Source organism: Diplotaxodon limnothrissa, linkage group LG23 (genome assembly GCF_057381915.1).
Source record: "Diplotaxodon limnothrissa isolate DT_005_m linkage group LG23, D_limnothrissa_male_GT1.1, whole genome shotgun sequence".
Lineage (NCBI taxonomy): Eukaryota > Metazoa > Chordata > Actinopteri > Cichliformes > Cichlidae > Diplotaxodon > Diplotaxodon limnothrissa.
The window spans coordinates 35124662-35142267 of NC_140617.1; the positions used below are offsets into that span (position 1 = coordinate 35124662).

The 17606-nt window shown below is 41.2% G+C and overlaps 1 protein-coding gene across 1 annotated transcript in view; it reads left to right on the top strand.

Moving 5' to 3' along the window:
- The window catches only part of zranb3 (zinc finger, RAN-binding domain containing 3), a 142367-nt gene that overhangs the window by 66347 nt on the left and 58414 nt on the right, over nt 1-17606 (top strand). The window contains exons 10-14 of the mRNA XM_085347655.1: nt 5345-5464; nt 5902-6081; nt 6757-6930; nt 8686-9151; nt 16885-17187. Of these exons, the coding sequence (XP_085203781.1) occupies nt 5345-5464; nt 5902-6081; nt 6757-6930; nt 8686-9151; nt 16885-17187 (1243 nt within the window). The remainder of the gene's footprint in view (nt 1-5344; nt 5465-5901; nt 6082-6756; nt 6931-8685; nt 9152-16884; nt 17188-17606) is intronic.

The following is a 17606-nucleotide window of genomic DNA, read 5'->3' on the forward strand; positions in this document are numbered from 1 at the left end:
AACAGTTTTTTTTCATCTTTGAACTGTATGATGTCAGAAAGGGGCTCTAGGGACAGAAGCCCCACCCACCTGCTGTTTAAACATTCTGTTTGTGACAAGGAGCCAGTAAAAAGAAAGCAGCTACAGATCCACTGTAAGAACAATGAGGATTATTTTGAACTGTTATTCATACAAAGCTGCTCTAGTGGAGTCCAAGAATAAGAGAGGGTCTGGAAATCAGGATCATGGGTCCGAAACAGCAGGTTCTGTGTATAAGTGTCTTTAACAGTAACTGATAGATTACATTTCATGTTCTACTAGCAGGCTTCTTTCTGCATTGCTGTCTGTGCATTATTACAGCCAAACCAGGAAAACGTATATCAGTAAAATCCAGCTTTCAGCCTAACGTCACAACCTTTCTGCAATACTTTTTCTGTCAGCCACTACCACTCAGTCAGGAAGGTTTCTGTTTGCTGAGGCTTTCTGCTCCTAAAAGCTTCAATCTGGTTGCTCTGAGTAGTTTAAAACAAGCTTGAATTTCTGTGATTTTAGCACATGAGCCACTCTGCAAAAGTGAAAGCACCGTTTTTATATTCTTGATACGGTACTTTAACATGATACTTCATTTTGGCACAAATGCTTATTCCTGTCATTTCCATTCAAGATTTTGACTTTTTTTTCCGGCTGCAGACACCTCACTTGCTTATTAACCCTTTAAAGTCGGTCAGAGCGGGCATGCTCCGTTTTGCGTAACTATTTTTAAATCCCGGTAACACTGCAACCACGTAAGCTAGCGCAATAATTCTTTTTGCATATGAAACCAGAGGAGTTGTACTTACATCTTATGCCATCAGCTTGTCCTAGGTCACAGTTTCATTCCACATATAGCTTTGCAAAAATTGCATAAAAAGCACTTGCAGCAACAAAAACATAATATTCCAGAAACACGCTTTGCCGATCCGATCAGCTGTTTGTAACACTTCCTACGTCCATCAGCGCGAACTATCGCATGTCCGCCATGTCCTGCCCAAAACCAGAAGTGACGTCATTTTGCAGAAATGTAGTTTTTCACCATCAGGGCCTTATGAGCCTATACTGGTGTTTTTAAAAGTTATGTTTGACTTTATGACTTTCTGTGTCGTTTCTTGGATGCTTAGGACTCATATTGCACTGCTGGAAATAGTTTATTTTGATGCATATGCTGCTTTTTTGCAAATTTGCGTTGTAAGATTTATTTTCGTTTTTCCTGCAGTGTATAATAATTGGTGTATTTCAAAAATAAAACTATGAAGACGCTTAAAATAAATTTTCTGTGGTGGGAAACTATTTTGTGCAACTTTTTTGTATTTACAGTTTTGAGGGATAAGCCTCTTAAATTTCTCTAACTAGAAATACATGTTAAAAAAACAAAAACGATTTTACATTTTTTTTGTAGTTTATTGCACCTTTTTGCAATTTATGTAATTACTATGCACTTAATGCATTCATATTATTAGAATTTGGGCTATAATGGTTGTATTGATGTATATCAACTTGAAATGATCCCAAAAATGGCACTACAGCATGTAAAAATATAATATAAGCTCTGGCACACTTGGTTCTATGTCTTAAATCTATGTAGTCTTAAAGGGTTAAGTGTAACGTGAAAGTACTAAATGTGTAGATTGTATTCATATTTCACTTCCTGGCTTACCAGAGGTAATTGGCCCCATGCTTAAGTTTTATTCCTTCATCCATAGTCCCGCTGTGTTCAGAAGTCAAATCCTTCTCATGGCTGTGATTATACCTTCGACAGGGTACTAAGCTCTGAGCTGTGCCAGTTGGGCTTTTACTTACAGTAGATGTTAGTCGTGAATTATATGAATCTGCATCTTATCAGGTACGTTTAGCCGCATCGTTTGGATGATTAACAAATTAGTTTATACACTGAGACGCTTCGAGCCATCCACATTCTTGAGGGAAACTCTTCTTTTGCTTTCATAGTAAGTAAACTTTACTTCCACAACTTCTTCTCAAGTCATTACAAGCAAACGATATCTCAACCTGTGAAAGAGTTCAAATGTGTGTTTGCGGATGTGCGCTCGCGCGTGCGTGTGTGTGTCACTGAGGTCGGGGAGGTGTCGGCTGAATGTAATGTAGCGGTGCAACGTGTGATAGCACATTCCTCCTTGAGACGCTCACTCCGTGGTGCATTCGCACTCACTAATTAACAGAAATGAGCTAAAAAAGGAACGAAAAGCAACGCACTGTGATGAGAAGCTTGGCAGGGACAAGCGACTGTGCTCCAATTACAGTGTTGTCACTGTTTTTTCTGCTCCGCACGCTCTCATTCTTCACCTGGTGTCAAACTGGTTGGAAGTTTTTATCATCAATGGTTTTTTTTTCCCCCACCAGCTAATAAACAACTCAGTTTTACGGCCTTGAGATATTGTTTATTCCTGCTAAGTCTCCGTGAGCACATTTATTTGACCTTTATTTTTCCAGGAAAAGTCAAACAGACCTGTGTGTTCTTCCTCAGCGCGGTTCTCCTTCATATTCATGCAGTTACAGCTACATTCACACGCGGGAGCGCCACAGTGCGAACACGCTATCCTACTGTCGGCCACCGCGCAGCTCCGCGGGACAAATGGCCCCAAATCAAAAGAGTGAGGTCACCGCAGCACATCAGCGGCGCGGTGAAGGTCGAGTTCAGGTTTAATAAACATGGCAGCCGCCCGCTCCCTTTGTTTGGTGTTTCATTATGCTATCAAATATTGTGTTATTAGCGGCGTTCTCATTTTATTTAAATCATTGCAGCTCCCCTGCTGATGTCTTTGATGGTGTATCCATTCACATTTCTCTTATTGAAATGTCTGCAGGAACCTAGAATACAGGTTAATGAAGTGCTACACTCCTTTAATGTTCCAGCACCAATCTGCACCACCTTTTTACAGACAGACAATACCATTCCTCTCAGTTTGAAGCTTTATTTCTCTTCAACAACCACACACCACATATCTCGTCCTGTTTTTGGCCCGATTCTTTTGCTAAAGAATAGAGGTACGAGTGCTGGATAATAAGCATAGACTATGTACAAAAGCTGATTGTTGCCAACATGTTGGCATCCATTGGTGTTTGTTCTGCTGATTTAAAGCCTTTAGTTTTGCGTTTTGGCTGTCACCATCCCGTTAGCTTTGAAACAAGTTTCAAATGGGTGCTAATTGTGACTTCCAAAAAGCAGGCTTACATGATTAAGCCCGATCGCTAAATGATTTTTAAAGAAATACTGATGTTATGATACCTCTTTGATATTCATTTCTTTCACACACACAAAACATAAAGAGGTCTTCCTAACTGTTCTTATGTATAGTATTTACTCATTTATGCTCAAACCTGTGCCGAGTCTCCACTGGTGGACGAACTAAGCCTTGTTTTCTAACCCCTGTTTTGGTACCGTTCTCTGAAAAGGCTCATTTTTCAGGTACAGTTGGTCATTTTAACTTGTGACTCTTTTTGGGGTTGACTCTTTTTCTGAGCCTGCTTAAACTGGACTTTTGAAGAATTGCAGTACTTTCAAACTGGCTTTATTTTTCAGCTTAAATTGCTGCTGGAGATTAACACAGATTTACCAGCTCTTGCTCTAGTCAACAGACTGGCTTTAACCTTGGTCAGATATGACCAGTAGGGGCGGGTTTTAATAATCGATTCATCGATTAAAATCGATTCTGGCTTGGATAACGTGATATCGATTCATTAAAATCTTGAATCGATTTTTTTATATAAATGTATTTTGTCCAAAATTCCAGAATCTCAGGTGAAACGTCACAAACTTTTGACAACCACCAAACATTTAAAACGGTAAATGAGAGCAGGAACACGGCTTCTGAACAAAGACGTAAACACAAAGCACTACCCGCAGATCAGAATCAGTGAGATGTCGCCTTTCTCACCCGACGGCACGGACACGGTCGGGGCTGAAAGCCAACAGCTCGCTGATTCTGATGTTTCAGCGGGTCCGCGCTTTGTGTTTACGCCCTTTTTGCGCTGATTCGAAAGCTGTTAGTTTTATCTCTCTCCAAACAATATTGACCGAACCAGCAGCAAAAGAAGATCCAAACTAAGCTTCACATAAACATCGTCATGGACTCCCTCTGACTTTTGCTGTTTTGCTTCCACCACGATAAAATCACACTTCATGCACAGCTCTCGCATTCTCTCTCTCTCTCAGTGTACTTCAAGAACAGTTTCCCGTCTATATCCGAAATCTGTTTTCTGCATTATTCGCTTGCTTGTTACGCACAAGTCTACTGTTACTTACAGCGCTGTTGGCCAATGTTTTTTTTTCCTTATACTCACTTCCGAAAAGAAAACCTAGTTTCTGCCGTTCAACAGGCTTCTGAACAAATTTAAACTTTTTAAAGTTATACAAAATGCAAAACGCTTAGCCGTGTCTCTAATAAAACCGCTGTAACTTCAGAGGTAATGTTCATGTGTTGATTAATGGTTTTATTTCGTTTTTGATGTACTGCAGAATATTTTTATAAAATCCCAGGCCAGGAAAATCACCTTCATGTTTTTCTGTGTTTTATCTTCAGCTACTTTGACACAAAGGCATCTGCTGTGATGCTCACACCTTTGATAAAGTCTTGCGAGTGTCAGCTTCCTTCTTATAGATACAAAAATACGGAAATGTACTGATCTGAATTATAATATTTCTGACTGTCTGAGGCAAAATTTCCCAGATTCAAATCGAATTGAATCAAATCGTGGATCGAATCGATTCAGGACCTTGTGAATCGGAATCGAATCGATTCTAGAAATCAGTGACGATACCCAGCCCTAATGACCAGTATCTTCTGAAGGCTAACATTAATGTTAACAAACTTCAGACAGATGTTGATCTTTATCTGATTTAGTGGCGCTGACCTCTTGTTGTACAGGAACCGCACATTTTAACATGCCAAATATAAACACAGTGTGACTCACACACCTTAAAGTTGAGCTCATTTAGACATCATCATTGTTCATTTGGAGTTACGCTTATGTCCATTTAATAAATGTATTAACTCTTCTGTTAGTTGCTCTAGTCTCTCTTGAAGGAAATATATTCTCCCTTTTCCCTTTGTTTACTTGCTGGATGGAAACTTTATGCAGCACTTTGTCCTGTACAGATAACTTTTTTCTTTCTTTCTTTTTTTTTTAGCTTTGTGACAATAACTGTGTGCATCAGCTGGAGATTGGAGCTGTGTCTCCTGGTTAGAAAGATTATTGCCTTAAAACTGTCGAGTGTTATTATATTATTTTACATTGCTCAACTGCCACTTTTAGTGATCTAAATTGTCCTTTGAAAATCAAACGCTGCGTTGTCTCGACTCCATCCTGACAGGCTGGTTATATCCGAATCGATGGCAGCGTACCGTCATCAGAGCGAATCCAGTTGGTCCACAGATTCCAGAGTGACCCAGAAACCCGAGTGGCCATCCTCAGCATCCAGGCAGCTGGACAGGTACTTGCATACTTATCCAGCAGGCTATGCAGGCTATGCTTGATCATAATAAAGGAAATAAAACACCCTGCAGTCAATTGGAAAATCAGCTAAATAGACTCAATTTTGCATATTAGAGGTAATTATGGTTTGTACTGGTTGCTGTGAATCCTAATATCATAGAGAAATGAATGGTGGAAACGTGTTCTAGTCTTAATAATAAACTCATTGACCTCAATTATTCTGAGTGACCAACAGAAATGTTATGCATTCCAATCAAAAGAAGTGGGTGCTTGAAGCACTTACGTATCAATTAGCTGATAATATTCTGCTATTAAAAAGAATTTCAACAAATTAAATTTCATTCAATCGGACTGGATTGTTCCATTTTTGAGGTGGTTGTACTGGGTACTCTGAAACAGATATGTAGCGTGTGTGTTTGTGTGTGTCCTCTCCAGGGTTTGACCTTCACCGCTGCCAGCCACGTGGTGTTTGCCGAGCTCTACTGGAACCCCGGTCACGTCAAGCAGGCTGAAGATCGTGCCCACCGCATTGGGCAGACGTCCTCCGTCAACGTGCATTATCTCATTGCCAAGGGCACCTTCGACACCGTCATGTGGTCCATGCTCAACAGGAAGGTACTGTGGGTGACATCATGGCAGCAAAGTTGGAGAAATTTATGCAAAGCTGCTTATGATTTCACTGGTCATATTAAATTTGAATGATAAATCACCCTTACTGCTCTTGTACTGATTAGGCTCTTCAGTGTTTTTAATGGAGGCAATACTAACATTTGCATATTGCTACGCAATAAGTTTTAAGAGTAATCCAGAAGTTTCTCTTCCTGGACAGGATGTTTCTGTCTCCAAATTACGATTACACATCATGGCTTCCAAACTGATCATCACAAACGAAGTTGTGAATAAATTTAAATGATTTCTGATCTGAAAAATATTTACTTACCACATTTTCAGTGACCAATTGTTACAGTTTTGCCTTTGTGCACAACCGTAATAGATTTAAGACCTCACGCAAGTAGGTTTGTCAACATAGGACAACAGTGGTGAGTGATCGCAGGATCTTTTCCATGGTTAAAGGGAAAACTCCTTTACGACATCCAACCAAGAGAAAACCCTTTTTCCTTAAACTGTTCACTTGAGTTTCTTATTGTTTTATTTAAAATGTATTCTTGTGGTGTAAAGAAGCAAAACTGTAAAAAACCAAAAAAAACAACAAAAAAATGTGTCACTGTTCATAAATTTGTGGACCTAAGTGTGAAGTGAAGGTACAACATAAGGTTCCTTGTGTTTCAGGAAAAGGTGACTGGCAGCACTCTAAATGGAAGAAAGGAATATCTGAAGGCCGACGAGGGCGACAAGGACAAATGGGAGTTCCTCAACTTTGCCAACGCGTGGACGCCAAGTGAGATGGCGCTGCCGCTGGAGGGAAGCACAGGAAATGCCAAAACCGACGTCTTCTTTACTCATGTGAGTCAGCAGGAAATCTTCAACAGACATCTATTTCTTTCTCTCTTTAAATTAGCTCTGACATGCCGAGCCATCGAGTATAAAGCCACAGGAGCTTTCATAATAAATGAGTCTAATTTCATATAAAGTCATCACACTTACTGTTTGGTTTGTTCCTCATTTCTCTATGCCACCACTGGCTCTGTAGCTCCATAGCAAAGCATAATGTGATGTATGAGAAAAGAAAGTTGCTTTTTCTCGTTGCCATCATAAATAAATCTGCACGAGGACCTTGGGAGCTCGAGAGCTGTGGTCCGGGTGGCGATAACTAAATCGCTGCATAAGGAGTTCTTGTTGCGGCATTGTCATTTGAAACTGAGTGTAGAAAGCTGTTAAACTTTGTGTGTAGTCAGAAGAATTGGACGAATGCGTCCTGGGCGCAGATTTTCATGTTTACTGTGATTATTGTACGAATGTAAAAGAAAACAAAAGCATGCACACAGACGTGGAAACGTTTCACACTACTGATCAGCCACAACATTGAAACCACACTTTGAATATTGTGTAGGCTTTCACTGCCACACGAACTCTGAGCTGTTAAAGTGCAGACTCCTGGAGACCTTTGACCTTTGTCCTCTGGAGCCCAGACATTAAGCAGCAGATCCTTAAAGTCCTGCATGTTGCGAGATGGGGACATCCTCACAGAGACATCCCACCACATTCAGATCTAGGCCAAGTCAGCACCTTGAACTCTTTGTCAAGGTCCTGAAAAGTGTTTGCAGTGCGACAAGGTCCGTAATCCTTCTGAAATAGGCCACGGCCACCGGGGAATCCCGCTGCAACAAATCTAGCTCCAGCTACGCTCACGCCTAGTCAAGTAGTGTGTGGGGTGTAAAGGTTGTATCCCTAAAAAAGTTCAAATTCATTTAATTTTTCAGTCAGAGGCTGAACAAGTTTACCATTTAAGGCCATTTCATACTGGAATATCTTGCAAACATGAACCAGTAAGTCCAGAGAGGAGGTTCTTTTGTTATCTGCCACTCACACTTTCTGTCTCAGTTTCACATCAGAAACCCTTCCTCTTCTTTTTCTTCTTTTATTGTGAAACATTCGGAGGAACAGTCTGTGGAAAAATCACATTATGAGCAGATATTTGCTGCTCTTTGTTGTTCATTTGTAAGGTTGTCCGCTCATTACCAGCAATTATGTCCTTAGCTGTTAGCTCTGCACTCCTCTCTGACTGTTGGCGACTAAAATCTGCTCCAGTTGGTGGAAACAGGGTGTTGTGTCACATCTTAGAATGTTTCAATTTCACTTGTCGGTGGTTTTAATGTCGCAGCCAAATTGGTAAAATGTGTAACGCTTGTTTTTTTTATGAAGAGACACATGGTACTGTTAGGATCATTATTTAATGACTGTGATGACTCGAGACGAAAAATGAAGACACTTTATAGTGTGATGGATTTATGAATTATGAAAAACTGAAAGAGCTGCACAAAATTTGTGATCAACATTAGAACATTTTGTATTTGTAGCATTGTATTTTTACATTACTGATGTGTAAAGAATTAAATGGGGTTTCTGATCATCGTTGCGTGTGTTACCATGGTGTTGCTGTATGCAAATGACTGCCTTTGATGGTGAAAACAAAAGGAGGATTTGATTCAGGGATGCTTTGTCACTTTACAGGTGGATTGAAAATTGGGTGCTACAGAGACAAAAACCGACTTGAGCTTGTATTTTTATTCATTATTTATTTTATATTTTTTGCTTTAGTTTGAGAAAGAAAAGCAGCACGACATCCGTTCCTTCTTCTCCCCGCAAGCTGGCAAGACGAAGAGGAAGAGAACAGAAGATGAAGAAAGTCCCTCCATCTCCTCAGAGACGGCTGCCACGCCAGCTGGCATCCGGGTATACTTAGAAAACAGCGAGGAGGGGAACGAGGAGTCATGCTCCCAAACCTCCAAAACGCCCGATCGGGATTTCTCGCCCCAGCTGAAAAGGCTGCGAACACCGCAGCCCAACCGGAGCCCCACGTCTCGATTTGGGGGGAAGCGGAGGTCGTCTGCAGGGGGGATCAGCGCAGGCAGACCTGCCAACGCGGTCTCCCTAATGTCTCAGCCGTCTGAGCCTGATCCTGCATCCGTGTGGAATTGCGGGGCCTGCACCTACTCCAACAGCAGCCTGTTGCCGTACTGCGAGATGTGTGAGTGCCCGCGCTCTACCTCTGCTGTCAGCTCAGGTAAGAGTAAGGAACAAATAATATCCAATTATCCGATCCCCCCCCCTCCTCTCACCCATCCCACCCCCAACCTGCTGTTTGCGTCTGCCTGTGTGGCCCTCTTCTTCTTCTTCTCCATCTTTCTCTTTATTTTGCTGTTGTTTATTTTTGTTTTTAATTAAATTCACAAACCTGATTGCAAATCAAACTGAATTTTATTAAGGAAACGCACGCGCTTCCATCATCTCTTGTCTAAAATGAAGCACCTGAAGCTGAAATCCATTCATTGCTTTATTTTCCTTCCTGTCAATATCAATCGTGGCAGTCTGTTGACATAATACTTTTGAACAGCATTACAGATTTCACCAGATGGAGATGCGAGATAGCAAAAGATGGAGGCAGACTTCCCAGAGTCTGAAATAGCACTGCTCAGAGAATATTGTCTGTCTCCCTCTCCTCTCTCTCTCTGCAGATGACAAGGACACAGTATAATTCTCACCTGTCAAGCTGAGAGAGAGAGCGAACAGGCGCCTACTATTGCTGCAAACGTCTCACACAAAGTTGGGAAAAGTTGAGCTGGCTCGAGCTGATATCTCTGACAGCCTATGATTGTATCTTGCAAAGAAGAGGGGAGGGAAGTCGTTATGACCTGGCAGACTGCAGGTCCATGCTCTTTAGATGTCTGAGATGCATCAAATCAGTTTGAGAGATGATTTAAAAAAAAATAAAATCCCCAAACTTGAATGTAGTTCACAGCTGTAATGTTTAGGTAACATGAGTTTAATACTTTTAGTACTCCACTGGCTGAATAAAGCCTTATATGAGCATGAGCTAAAGATAAGTCATTAGTAAAAAAAAACCTAGTTTACGGCAGGTTAAGGTAGCATTTACCGATTGCTTTATAAAGACAGACTGCACTGCCTGATCACACACTTTATTTGATGCACTTAGAGGAGGCGTATTACTCTTCTCCTTATTTGATGCCACATATATCCTGTTAAATAATGAGGTCAGACTCTGTGCAAAGTAATCCCAGTTATACACTTTTTTTCTACTCTTGGATCTATATGATGCCCAAGAGGGTGGACATCCCTAATATGGTCGTTGCAGGCACACAGCCAAGAGCAGCGAGTCAAAAGGAGCAGGTTTAAGGCGAACCAACACAGAGTATCAACAAAGACCAGCACAATGAAAAAAGATTATTTTGATCTATCAAAAGCTACTGTAGTCCAAGAATAAAACTGAGAAGTTAAAAATGAGCACAGCAGGTCAATTTTAATCAATTCATGTTTTTAACTATGGTACTTCAGAAAATTATTAAAATGTTTAAAACAGAGCAAAATGCACACTGATGAATGACACAGTTTAATCTCAGTGTCAGAGTAGTTATGTATCCAGACGAGTCATAAAAAAAGTAATTCCACATGAGCATAACCTCTGGCCTTCCAGACTGCCAGCTCGATGAGGTAGCAGAGTACAATACTGTCAAATAAAGCCTTTCAGGCTTGATGTTGAAATCTAAATTATTCCTGCTACACCCTGTCCTTGCTCCAAGAGAATGAAAGCCAAAATACCAAAGTCGAAGTTTTCAAACAAATGGCAACATTGTTGTCCATCTTTTACCTACAGTCTATTATGGGTGATAACATTTGGCTGACTGATAAACTTTAGAAACACGCTTCCCGTAGATTACATTCTACATAAATCTAAGGTTACCTAACTAGTTTAGCATCCTTTAGGACTCTGTAAAATGTTGACATCGATATAGTCCTAACACTATAGCCCTGCGTGTGTTTAAAGAAAAAGGTTGACACTGCATTAATGACTCTGAAGTCTCTGTATTATAATATAAGCGCTATAGTGAGTGCAAGCACACAGTAAATATTGGCTGAAGGTCTGTTTGCGGCTCGGTCCATTGGAAGTGAAGCCGGTGCACTTAAAACAGACACAGAACAAACAAGCAGTACCTCAGCTTTTGAGCAGCATAAAAACACCCACCCACACATTTTTCTTTTTTAACAAAATTCAGCCCCCATTTCATGCTCAGCTGCAGCAGATGCTTGATAACTATTCAGCAATCACACTCTCTTCTTTGTCACAAGCGCCACCCTGCATTCACAGCAGCAGGCCGTGTCAGCTTGCTAGACAGGGAATTTAACAACCTGCTAAATTTGTAAATGACAGACTGCGCGGAAAAATAACAACTGTATTTATGAAGATATCTCTCAACTTGGCACTGCAATCCACAGCTCGTGGAAATGTAAGAAAATAATCAGGCCGAAGCCTGTAGTGTGACATGAGAAATGCTATCTCTTCAAGAGCAACAATTTTTCACAATGACTATAAAGAAAGCCAGGACGCTATGAATCACAGAATACTGACACATGATACAAGGACGTCAGGGCTTTGTATTTAAAGTAAAGGCAAAGATGTATCCGAGGCATTTGGCTTCCGCTCTGTATTTTCACAGAATGGCAAAAATACAACAAGCCAGCAGCTGTAGAGGAAGAGCAGCGAGCAAACAGAAGGGATATTGGTCTGTTTTACCGTGAGGCGTTTGGACCAGAATAAAATGTACCGGAAAGTAACAGAAGGAGATGCATGAAGTAAGAAGGAATAAGATTTCAAGGGTTTTTTCTTTTGTTCAGTGGAAAGTATTGATGCTAGATGTGGGAAGCAGGAGAAACGGGAGCTTAAAACCTGGCTACCACCCTTTGCAGAGCCCTGTGTTTCTTTAGCTGTCGTGGTTACATCTGTCAATTCTTATATTCTAGCACATCACGCTGCAGTGGCAGATTTACTGCCGAAAATGGGAAAGTTTGTCACTTTTAAGTTTCACAACCAAAATAATCAGTGTCACTATAGATTTTAAAGGGTACATTTAATGGTAGATTTTCAGCTCTAGATTCTTATTGTTTTAAAAGTCGTTTCAGCTGCTCTCTCTTTAAGCCCTCCCTTCCTAGAAGCCTACTTTATGAATGACTAACTTCCAAAAGCTTGCCAAAGGGCAGCACATAGTGATTATGAGCTGTACCGGCTGTACGATGGGGCGATCGTGGCTCAAGAGTTAGGAGTTCGCCGGGTAATCGGAAGGTTGCCGGTTCGAGCCCCGGCTTGGACAGTCTCGGTCGTTGTGTCCTTGGGCAAGACACTTCACCCGTTGCCTACTGGTGGTGGTCAGAGGGCCCGGTGGCGCCAGTGTCCGGCAGCCTCGCCTCTGTCAGTGCGCCCCAGGGTGGCTGTGGCTACAATGTAGCTTGCCATCACCAGTGTGCGAATGTGTGTGTGAATGGGTGGATGACTGGATATGTAAAGCGCTTTGGGGTCCTTAGGGACTAGTAAAGCGCTATATAAATACAGGCCATTTACCATATTTACCATTTACTTCTTAGATGTGCTGTGCCTGTAACTTAAAACAAATCAATTCAATTCAGTCTTATTTATATACCACCAAATCACAACCACAGGCCTGTTATATTGTGAGGAAAAGACCCCTTAAGTAATACAGAGAACCCCCAACAATCAAACAACACACTCTGAGCAAGCACTTGGCAACAGTGGGAAGGAAAAACTGTCTTTTAACAAGAAGAAACCTCTGGCAGAACCAGGCTCAGTGGCCCCTGTGGAGGTCTCCCTGTAAGGAGTGGATATCCAGACTTCCAGTTCCCTCCAACTTCTTACAAATCCAGCTAAATTTTAAAAAGACAAGGTAATTAAAAGCTAAAATTTTGTCTAATGTTAACCCATTGTTTCATCAAATTTTGGAGTCCATCTTTTCCTGTCCGCATGGAGTCTTGTGCGAAACTCAGGTGCTCAAATTTGATTGGTTAGTAGTACTTTGACTACAATAGAATACAAAGAAATAGCAGAAAGCTTCTACTTTCAGTATTCTACATATTCATACATGGAGCCCATTTTTAGTTGCTCTAGTTTAAAGCCTGCGTTTTTTGCTAAAAGAGTACTTTTTCATTTAGCCCCTTTTGAGCTCTAGCTAGCAAGTGTTCGGTAATTAACACCCCCAGCTCAATTGTTGACAGGCTAAATATGTGAGAAAATTATATATTTGCCTGTTTAGCTTGCAGCTAAAACAAAACCTAGTCTTACAAATTGACAAGACCCTGGTGAGGAAGACGGATACATCACTCTTTCCAACACATATAATAGTCCTATATACACCAAGCATTTAAGCCTGTGGTGCCAGGTAGCTTATGATAAAAGCTTAGTCAGTTTTGCTTTGTCTTTCTCTCCTCCAGCCAATCACCGCTGATGGCAGCGCCCATTCTTCCTGTTAAAAGGGAGTTTTTCCTTCCCACTGTTGCCAAGTGCTTGCTAATAGGGGGTTGTGTGATTGCTGGGTTTTTCTCTGTAGTATTGTAGGGTCTTTACCTTAAAATATTAATTGCTTTAAGGTGACTGTTGTTGTAATTTGGTGCTGTATGAATAAAATTACATTTATTTGAATTTATTTGATTTAAAAGCAGTTAGATTAGCCCCTAACGTTTGTGTTTTTTATGTTTATGTATGTTTTGGTGATGTTGAAGTTGGCATTTGGCTTTTTTAATCCATTAAATGTTCTGTTCTGTCTGACAGAGACGGGAATTTACCTAATTCCAGGTGCTAAACAATAACATGTCATATTAATTGCATACAAATTGAATCGCTGTAGTGCTGTATCGTCAGTAATCCAGTCCTGGTTTTAATCAAACTGTCAGGGATTATTACCTCCTTCTTGTGACAGGGTTTATGTCTCCGGTGGGTTCGTCTGTATCGTCTCCTATAGCTGTTTTGGCACCAGGAAACAACCAGGCAGCTTCTGTTGAACTATTTTCAAGGTGAATTAGTAGACTTCCTGTGCTTGCAGCTTTTTTTTTTTTAGACCTAGAGCGTGGGCATGGTTCAGTCCTTCAGCTCTTTCACTGGTAGACCAGCAATTTGTCTCTCAGCACCTACTGTGAGAGATGTACACAGGGAGAGGGCAATTTGGTTATCTCCTGGCTCTCTGTACCTCTCAGCTAGCACTCAAACCATGTGCTGATTTTTTATTTATTTATTTATTTTTATATCAAATTACAGAATTTAACAACAAAGTCCAGCTAAGTCTTTAACTGCCTGATATTGTACAGCATGTGAACCAGCTACTTTCTTTTTGTTTGATGGGTCTTCTGTGACTGGCTGCAGTTTTTTCCGAGCCCTGCCAACTGAAGGAATTCAAAGCATTTCCTGTTTTTATTTAACTACATCTGTTAGCTCACATGCCAGAACACATGCTTTTGGAATCCTTTTGCATGGCATTTTAGATTTGAGACTCGATGTTGGAACCTTATCAAACCACTACAGACATAATGGGCTCCTGATGGGCGGGGAGAATAAGGGGGATTGACTGGTAAAGTGGAGGCACAGCCCTGCAGGATTTTCCCGTTAACATCTTCTTCGGCAGGGACAGCTTAACAGAAATTGAGCCGTCTCTCTGCGGTCTTACTCGGCTTGTTAGTGAAGAGGGGCAGCGCTGGGGCCAGGAGCCCAGAGACTCAGATGGCATTTGAGGAAACCGACTAGAGGATGGCCTTTTGAAGAAACAAGCCAGAGAGACGCAAGATCACTAATTAGCCCTCTGCATCCTCAAGACTCACAACTTAGTGTCTTCTTACATTTCGCACCTCAAGTTTGACAAATATTGTGAAGAGATGTGATTAAAGTTTAACTAAGAAAAGTAAGAAATTGCATGACACTTTTTTTTTAAGAAGTTCTGTTCTGACCGTGACATTTACATTTGACTAAAAATAATAACGGTCTTTTCTTTAAGCAGCTAATCCATCTGTTAATTCTACTTTCCTAATAAACAGCAGCACAGAAAGTACCATTTAAAATAACGTGAAGTCTGCGAATGACGATGACATAATCCCTGCATTCATTAACATTTTTGTGGCTCAGATTTCTGCTTGACCTTCACAGAATTACAACATTCTGCATGAATGGAAATCGCTTGAATGGTTTAAGAGCGGAGCTGCAAAACAAGTTTGATAGGCGGACTTCAAGCTGACTCTTTAAAGCGAGATCTGCCGTTGGCATTCAGCCATTATCAGCTGTTTGAACACTGCTCACTGCACCCCGGCTGGTGCGCGCCACAGATGCAGTAATCGCTGACAATTATTTTGTTTAGGTTTGATTGCACATGATGCAGGCAAGCAATTAACAAAACAATGTGACACGAACGTAATTTGCTCTCTCAGCAAAACGATATTGGCTGTTTGGATCCAGTAGCTGGTGAAAGGAGGCTGGCAGGTGTTCATCTGTAAGTTCCTGCATCACAGCTGATGGGCTGCAGAGCAACAAAGACTTCAAGTATCCCAGATAGTGCTTACTTCCTGTAAATGGTCATTGTATATCAAGCAACTACTCAGAATAGGAAGATACAAATAAGACATACACTTGAATATATTTGCTTATGTGCACTTAAAATTCATCGCCTTGATTAAATATCTACTACTTAAAGGGGGCTTATTGTGCTTTTTTTTTTTCTCTCCCTACTCTTGGATTTATAGACATCGACTTTATTTAATTCACTTGTTACAGCTACGCAAGAGAGGAAAGAAAATGTATATGTATGTACAAGTGCAGTGATAATGATACACATGTATTATTATTAATTAGTAGTATTATGTCACTAATAGCAGACATGCCTTTTGTGGTCATTTCGAGTACACAGGTCCAGCTGTGAGCACACAAGCCCCGCCCAGCTGCTGTTCTTCCTCCCTACAGAGGATGAACTAAGACGCTGCACCATTCCCATTCTAAGATAAAAAAGGATTACTTTGGATTTCACTTTAATCTCATGAGGGCAAAAGAATAAAAGTCAGGGAGGTCCAAATATTCAGTTTTTTCTTCTGTGTATTTTCATGTCTGTATCATCAGATTTGCAGATGGCTGTCTCTCTCTGAGCCTGAATCTTCCTGTTGAAAGGGAGTTCTTCCTTCCCACTGTCTCCGAATACTTCCTGATAGGAGACTGTCTGATTGTTGGGGTTTTCTCTGGTGTTATTGTCTTTACCATACAATAGAAACCACCTTGAGGCAACTGTTGTTGTGATTTGCTGCCAAATAAATAATTGCTTTTAATTGTATTCCTTTTCTGCTATATTATTACTGTCTGTTTATTATTAGGGGGAAACCAAGGAAAAGAAAGTGAATAAATTACACCTGCCTGCTTAACATCATGACACTTACTGTTCATATTTTTCAGCTTTTGTCAGCTGTTATCAGTCAGACCATTGGGTTTCTGTGCAAAAAAAAAGTATTGAGGAAGAAGCTTAAATGGCTTGTTTCAGACAGTGGATATAATGAGGTGCTGCACTGAGGCCCGGTAAACAATAAATAAGGATCACTTTGAAATGTGAATCATGCAAAGATAAGAAAGTCTAAGAATAAAATTAAGGAGCTCGAAATGAGCATAATAGGTCCACAATAAAGGCTTGAAAATATACACATTCTTCTGCGCCCCTGCTTATGTCGACTCATTTACACCATCACACCCGCTAAACTTGTCAGTGAAGAACTTATGATGGCAAATAACATCACTAATGAGCCATATTGAGTTTTACTTTCATGTCAGCAGTCATTTTGTCACACTGTCACACTCTTCAGATGATGGATATCTTGCTCGGGAATGAAACTCTTCAAAGTCTGATTACACTGTGCGGCTCAGCCAATAGAGTAATCTTCATCTCTCTCTCTTTCTGTCTCTCCCTGCTGGCTCAGAGCCACCCAGGCCTCAGCTACCCCCTGCAACCCAGAGGGACCAGGCTTGTGTTGTTCTCTCCAGCTCCGACAGTGAGCCAGAGCTCAGCTGGGGAAAAGCCCGGCCTCAGAAATCACGCAAAGGCAAACAGAGCAAAGAGGGGGAGATGGAGGAGAAGGAGGCTGAGCCTCCCAAAGACAAACAGAGAGTGGGAGAAGCAGAGGAAGAGGACAAGCGGTGGCTCAAAGGCAAACAATCAGTGGGAGAGAGAGGCGACGTCGACGCTAGCGGTGGTGGCTGCCTCCCCCCTGACCGCACACAGGGTAATCCCACATGCAATCTTCTTCTTTTCATATCTAGGGAAATTGGCTAGTGCCTTCTTGTCACCTGCCCATATAATGCTGTTTAATATCATCACCTCCAATAAGGCACCATAGCTCATTCCATATGGGGCTAGGCATTATTATTCTTACTTCTTATTACTATTTCTGCACTTTGCGCCATGAAGCTACAGGAGATATTACAGTAAGTAAAACTTGGCTGATCTCCACTGGCTTTGAGGACCAGCGTACAGCACCAACTGACGAGCTCCTGATTGGCTGTTTTGTTTTTTTGTGTTGTTGTTTTTTTTCTTTTAATAAAGTTGACCGAGGTCTAATTTCATGAAAGGCACAAGCTCCCTAGATGCTCCAGCTCGTCCCTGAAACACAACCTGCCGTTCCCCCGTCCGCTCTGGTTATAT